Raw genomic sequence first — 7,411 nt, 5'->3', positions numbered from 1 at the left:
AATAATAGACATTTCAAACATGTCCCATTTGGAGTTTGTTAAAAACAGCATTGTATACATAGATGTTGCCCTCATTCGATGTTTTCAGCCACTGCTTCTCTGGTAGGCATGTCCCTAGAGCAATACCTGTCCTCATTGCTTCTCTTGAAAATTATCTAGGAAGTAGCTGATTCAATTGATAATAAATAGTTGTAGAAGTTACCTAGTCATGACTTACTATTTTTGGTAGTTAATGTTGAAATTTATATTTTGCTCTGTAAATTACTGTGAAATATTTGTATATTTGCCTAAACGTGTACATATGTATCTAATTTCTTCTGTATTATTTCTGTTATACATACTTGGGCTCCACTAAAGAACTGGTCTCATCATATTATGTATGCAGGCTGAAGGAGCCCCCAGAAGATGCTCAGAGGGTCTGTCTTGCTAGTCATCCTATGTTCAATGTATGCATCAGGACCGGCTCCTGCTGAACACTTTTCCATTATTGCCAGTCTTCACACTCATTCCAGTCAGGAGTGAGAGTGTGAAGTATAATTTAAGACAGGTGGAATTACACATGACATATTTTATTTATTCAGTTCCTTCTGACCACTTCCACGACATTGAGCTAAGTCTCTTGAATTCAATGCTCTCAGTATGTGTATGTGCTGTATTAAGACTGAGTCAGCTTTTTAAATACTTGCCATGTGCTAAGAATAAAAGTGTCTTCCAAAGAATGTTATGTCTCTTATAGGCATCCTTCATGTTAGGGAAATAATCTTACATGGTGGCAAAGAGAGGTAGGAAAAGGTAAAGTTGGGGGCATATGCTACAGCTGTGTGACTCTCATCCTGTAATGCTGAAATGGCTGAAGGTGATGGATAAGTTTGAGGGAACTCAATGCTGGTCTGGAGCAAGATAGAGCAGGTAATGTGAAAAGACTACAGGGTGTGTCATATAATAGGTCAATTTCATTTTTGGCTTTCCAGTGAAGAACTCATGCCTTAGGTGGCACAGAGGAAGTACACACAGTCACTGCATTGAGTTTAAAAGAATAACATGACAAGAAGAGCCACATTTACCCACCTGAAGGTTTGTAATGGACTTCAATGACATCTTGAGTTGCTCATAATTGATCTGAAAAGATTTTATTATAAAAACATACATTCAGTCAGGACTAGTATTACACCTCTCACCTCACCAATGTAATGCAAGGCTCTAGAATATAGGCAATATATGGTGGATGAAGAAATTATTATGCAACTAAAATGCCAGCAGAAATCATAGGGTGAGTTCACAACCAGAAAAAAATTCCAAGAACAACAACATGAGGCAGGTCAAATAGTCTGGGATTCTCCAACTCAACAAGGTCACCATCCTTTTAATATTCTGCCCTGATTTCAAATTGCAATCGAAATAATTGCAATTCTACCTGAGTGGGATCAGGTAACTGAGGTGAGGGACATGGACATTGATATTCCTGGCAGACTGCGCCATTGACTGTGAAAATAACAGTAAGTTTGGATCATGACGGCACAGTACGGGTAAATCAGAGGGAAGCAAGCGTTGAAATATAGGAAACAAAAATATAAATGTTGGCGGGTTGGCGCGGCGGCAGGTTGGCAGGCCTGGCGGCAGCCATGGTGGAGGGAGGCTGGGCCGCTGTTGACACGAGAGTCTCCTGCCCGGGGATGCCGCCGCCAGCCTCCGCAGACCCCGAGGCCGCCGCCTCCCCGCCCGTAGGTAGGTCACGCCTCGCCAAGCTGTGCTGTGTGCTCACTGAGAGGTATTAAGGGAGGCTGAGATGTCAAACGGCCATTTTGTAATTATTCTTCCCCGCTGCAAACGGACGGAATCAATATCGCGCGGCTGCATATCCATCTTTTTGGTTTGTCGTGAGAATGTTGTGTGCGGGGCGACGCGCGGGGCGGGGCACGGGGCCGGGGGGGGCGGGGCCCGGGGATGTCAGGAGCTGTCATGCAGGGGGGCGGGCACGGGACGCCCAAAACTGTGTGTGGCCGTGACGGGGGTAGTGACGGTGGCGGGCGGCCGCCGCTGCCCCGACTTGATGCCCGTCATGTCCCGCCGCGCACGGGGGTGTCGAGCCGCGAGGGGCAGGGGATCAGTATAAGGGATGAATTACTGTTGTGAATGTTTGTATATTATATGGCAAACGAGCGTCGCGCGATATCAGTGATTCCGTATTGTACCATTACACCTGTGCACCAGGTAACCTCGGTCCTGGGTGGTAGCACCAGGGCTTGGGAACTAGAAGAAAAGCATCATATTCCCTCACTTAGGCAGGAGTACACAGATACATGTACCAATGATTATTATGTTTGTCAGTAATTTATTACTATCCATCATTATGTCAAACTCATCCTGTAACTGCTTAGAGATAGTAGTTCATTGTATTGTTTGTAATCTATTGTGCCTTTTCTATTTTCAGCTGAACAAAGCTCAGAATAAACCAGTGCCAATTTGGCCCTCACAGATCCCAAGGTAGGTATTAGATAGGTCTTTGGTAATTTGTTGAATTATGTCTGTTATAATGTGGTGAAGACAGCTACCTGTAAAGATGAATGCATAATATGGCTAACTTGAGAAATAATGAACATTCTCAAAAATAACATTTAAAACTTTTTATCATTAATGATAATAAAAATATTAGAATATACTGAAATGTTTTAATTTTGTGACCTTTTCCCCATCCAGCCATGTGGTACATGATGTTGAGAGAAAACGTGGGTAGCCGGGATGAGCAGCATCAGCTGGAGACTTGGTGAATAAGGTGGTGTGGCATGAGACTGCACCAATACAAGCTCCCAGCATTTTAGACCAAACACAACCAAGATGGATCAAATGCCTCAGGAGATTATGCACTCTCTGTTTTCCTTTGATCACAGTATGGAAAACAGAGGTCACCTTTACCCTTACAACTATCATTATGGACAGTACCCTTATCACTACCCTTACCCCTACCCTCACCCTTCATCTGCACACTCAAACATCCCCACCTCATCGCACAGCATATCATCATCCTCAGCCCATCACCTAGCACAGGCATCACAGAGCCTCATGGCTTCCCAAATCAACCTGTCACCATACAGCACCGCAGTCCACAGCATCCGTCCTCCAGTGGCTGCCATGAGGGAGCAGATGATGGCGGATGGAAGGCTATCTGTTGGGGAGTCGAGGCACCCTCACCAGGCTGACCTAGAGCGGCACCCCATTGAGGTACAACACACGGCTGAGGATCTCCGCAGTGTCCAGGGGGACTCAAGGAATATCGGGGATGGTCGTTTCTACCCACTGGACATGCGACCTGTGGCCTCTGAGCAGCGTTATCCGTGTGATCTACGGCCCTTGAGCAGCCACTCACGGTCTGCCTCTGACTACCGGCACATATCTGATTACTCTGTCCAGCCCACAGACCTTCGAACACAGCCACTAGATGCCCGCCTCCTTGGGGATATGCGGCCATCAGTGAGTGAAGAGAGAGTTGCTGAGCCGGAGAGTAGCAGGCAGGCCGACAACATGCAGCACAAAGATGAGGCTCAGCTGATGGCCAGAGACACTGACAACTACAAGTACCTGGGAGATATGAGGAGCTGCAACAGCCATAGGGTTGGAGGAGTCCCACAGCCGCCAGAGGAGCTACAGCTTCCTTCAGGGGACCCGAGGCCTCCACTGAATGAAGCCAGACCTGAGGCTGACAGCAGGTCTCTCTTTAATACCTCACAAGTTAGTACAAATGAAAATAGGCTTCCATCTAATAATGCACATGACCCATTAAAGTCAATGATGAATCAACATTACTATGATCATAGTAGTAGTTTAGAACTTGACAAGTCTCTAGTAATGGGTGAAGATCTTTCTGCCAAAGCTTCCAGCCAGGATCCCAAACAACAAATGTGTGAGGCAGGACTGGTTTATGGAAATAATAGTCATCCTGAAACTGACCCTGGACAAGTTGGTGTTCCTGCACAAAATACAAATTATGAAGGAAACTTGCAGTACCCGCCAGTGAATACCTCAGATACCCCTCTGGGACTTATTTCCCATGGTCTCAGTGAACAAAGCAGCTTTCAGGAGAGAGCAGACTGTGAGCATCAAAATAAAAATGAATCATCATGCATCCATGACCCAATAAGTAATGGTTTTGGAGAGAAGATGGGTAATGGAGGCACTGTTCCAAACACTAATGGCAATGTTGGGCCACCACAGTTTGAAATGGAAGAGGATTTTGACTCTGAAGCATCATCTGAATTCTCAGACTCCTATTTGGAGTTTTCTGACATAACAAATGAAGCATCAAGCACCACAGGGGAAGAACCACCAAAACCCTTTCAGTGCGACGAATGTGAGGCAACATTCACCACAAAAGGCAACCTGAAGGTGCACAAACGGATCCACACAGGTGAGCGGCCATATGAGTGTGAGGAGTGTGGCAAAACATTTTCCTACTGTGCATCATATCAGTCTCACAAGCTGGTGCACAGTGGACAGAGACCATTCAAGTGTGAGTTCTGCGATAGAGCATTCTTCAGAAGTGAGCATCTGCAGCGACACAGGAGGAGGCACACAGGAGAGCGACCCTTCAAGTGTACTGAATGTGATGCCACGTTTGCTGCGAGCGATGGATTATCCCGACACACCAGGACTCACACTGGGGAGCGGCCTTACAACTGTAGGGAGTGTGGGCTGTCCTTTGCCTACAAGGCCACCTTCATCAGACATCAGCAGATACACAGGGAGGGAGAACATAAGTGTGAGAACTGTGGTCTGGGCTTTCAAGACCCCCAAAGGCTGGAAAAACATATGAAGAAACACAGTGATGCAAACACTGTGTTGAATATTGAAAACACCAAACCTAGACCACATAAGTTCATTGAAGATGGAATTGAAATTATGCAGTGTGAGTTTTGCCAGATGAAGTTCAAAAGAAAGTCAGCTTATTATTTTCATCGTCGGAGCCACACTGGAGAAAAACCATTTGTATGTGACGTGTGTGGGTCATCCTTTGTCAGAGGGTCATACCTCGAGGAACACATGCGTACCCACACAGGTGAGCGTCCATTTAACTGTGACTCTTGTGAATCAGCGTTCAAGACTCGCACTGCCCTCAGGTTCCATCTCCGCACTCATAGTGGGGAGCGGCCATTCAAGTGTGAGCAGTGTGACTTTGCTTTCACCCAAAAGTCTGCCATGAAGGCCCATATGCGTATTCACACCGGGGACAAGCCGTTCAAGTGTGAGCAGTGTAAGGCAGCTTTTCGGCACAGCAACAGCTTGACGGTTCACAAACGAACTCACACGGGTGAACGTCCCTTTTCCTGTGATTCCTGTGGCGCTGCATTCACTCAGAAATCTCATCTTAACCTGCACAAGAGATCTCATGCTGGCATAAAGCCTCACATGTGTGATGAATGCAATGCCTCGTTTACAAAGAAAGACTACCTCTTAGCACACAAAACCAAGCATGCTGGGACAAATGCCATCAAAATAGAGGCTCTTGCCCAAGCTTCAGGGGATTCATTATACAAATGCACTGACTGCGAGATGGTGTTCACTCATCCCTCTAGTCTGACAGTGCACATGAGGAAGCACACTGGGGAGCGACCATTCGTGTGTGCTGAGTGTGGTGCTTCCTTCCTGTACAGTTCAAACCTCACCACCCACCGCAGGAAACACACTGGGGAGAGGCCCTACAAATGTGACCAGTGTGAGGCAGCCTTCATACTCAAGAGCTACCTGACCATGCACCTCAGGAAACACTCCGGCGAAAGGCCCTTCAAGTGTGATGAGTGCCAGGCATGCTTCACACAGAAGACCCACCTCTCCACACACAGGAGGATACACACGGGGGAATGTCCATACAAGTGTGAAGAGTGTGGGGAAGCTTTTAGGGATGGGGCCAACTTCTGGAGGCACAAAAAGAAACACCTGATTGGGGAGGGAGCAGCAACCATCAGGAGGAGGAGGAACAAGAGGGGACGTGGGAGGGGCAGAGGCAGGGGTGGTAGTAGAGGTAGGACCACAGGAGGGTTCCGAGGCTCCCGCACCGGGCCGCCGCGACGAGCAGCCCGTACCCCTCGCATGTCCGTCACCATTGATGAACTCTACGAACAGTTTGTTTTGGCATCAGAGGAGGATCAACTCTTCATCAAGGAGGAACTAGCCGATCCCTCTAACAAGGATGATGAAGGGGAAGAAGAGGAAACTCCATACATCCCTATCAATCCCATGGTGGAAATAAAGCTGGAGGGAGAGGAAGAGGAGCCACAATATGATGAGGAAGAGGGAGACATGGTGGTGGAGGAGGTACCTGAAGGAGGCTCAGATGGACTCTCAGCCAAGAATAAGGAAGGAGTTGTGCAATAAGGAAATTATACTTAATGTTAAAATTACATATTACAGGCCCTGAAAATTCTCAAAAGTATGTAAGGTGTATGGAACAGGTTTCACAAATGAAAAATGCCAGGGAAGTGAGGGATATTCTTGCATATTGTAGTTTAGGCCATGTACAAGTGATTGGCAACAGTGATGGTTAGATGCAGAGTATGTTTTACTATGTATATGCTGCTATAGTGACTAATTTATGGATCTCATTTTTTATTGTCAGAGAAAATTATACTATAGATGTTAATTGCAGAAGGGGTAATTTTTTTATAAAAGTAGAATTTATTCTTGTGATGTGATGAATAGCAATGACCTTATGCAGAAAGGGTTGACTTGTTTTTACAGCTTGGTAGTTTAGCTGTGCTGGGTAGGCAGAGCCTAGGAACAGAAGCTGTGGTGTATGTGTTTGTGATAGCCAGTAGTGTTATATACAAACATTTATATATATACATATATATTTTGTTTTACCATTGTACATTTCTAAAATTATTTAGATATGTAGACTTTATATATTTCAGACTTTATATTATGTAGATTTTTATACTACATGGACAATATTTTTTTTGTTAATTGTCTTCAATTGCGAATTAATGATGAACAATTTCTACCTAGTCAGATGAGATACGAGGTCAGTCGATGTTTTGCTGGGCATTACTTGGTTTTCTTCTAATGTGTTCATTAATGACCATGACCAGAATTGTAAATCATTTTTGAAAAAAATTGATAAATTTTGCAGTGCTTTATCATAGCTGTACAAGAATATCAATAAAATTTTCAATAACATTGTATATACATATACTGTACTTGAAACATCTTAAATTTAGTATGCACGAGCTTTCTAGAAATTAATGCTTCCAATTTAATATACGTATTCTTTGCTTTTTTATATAATTTATAAACCAGAGGAGTAAAAATAAGTTAGGCTACCCCACATAGAGCATTTGCATACTTGTACATATTTCACTTAGCTTTAACACTGGTACACAGATGATCATATATATATATATATATATATATATATATATAT

At 44.7% G+C, this 7,411-nt stretch overlaps 1 protein-coding gene across 1 annotated transcript; it reads left to right on the top strand.

Moving 5' to 3' along the window:
* Positions 1 to 1,551: 1,551 nt before the first annotated feature.
* On the top strand, positions 1,552 to 7,167 carry LOC127006685 (zinc finger protein 225-like). The gene is made up of 3 exons (XM_050876880.1): positions 1,552 to 1,725; positions 2,432 to 2,484; positions 2,698 to 7,167. The coding sequence occupies exon 3, from the start codon at positions 2,836 to 2,838 to the stop codon at positions 6,364 to 6,366; it is 3,531 nt and encodes a 1,176-aa protein (XP_050732837.1). The 5' UTR covers positions 1,552 to 1,725; positions 2,432 to 2,484; positions 2,698 to 2,835; the 3' UTR covers positions 6,367 to 7,167.
* Positions 7,168 to 7,411: the final 244 nt, after the last annotated feature.

This window comes from Eriocheir sinensis, chromosome 33 (genome assembly GCF_024679095.1).
Source record: "Eriocheir sinensis breed Jianghai 21 chromosome 33, ASM2467909v1, whole genome shotgun sequence".
Taxonomy (NCBI): domain Eukaryota; kingdom Metazoa; phylum Arthropoda; class Malacostraca; order Decapoda; family Varunidae; genus Eriocheir; species Eriocheir sinensis.
This window is presented reverse-complemented; position numbering and strand designations above follow the sequence as displayed.

Coding starts and splice junctions, on each gene's coding strand:
- LOC127006685 (XM_050876880.1), top strand. CDS start 2,836: ATGGATCAAATGCCTCAGGAGATTATGCACTCTCTGTTTTCCTTTGAT.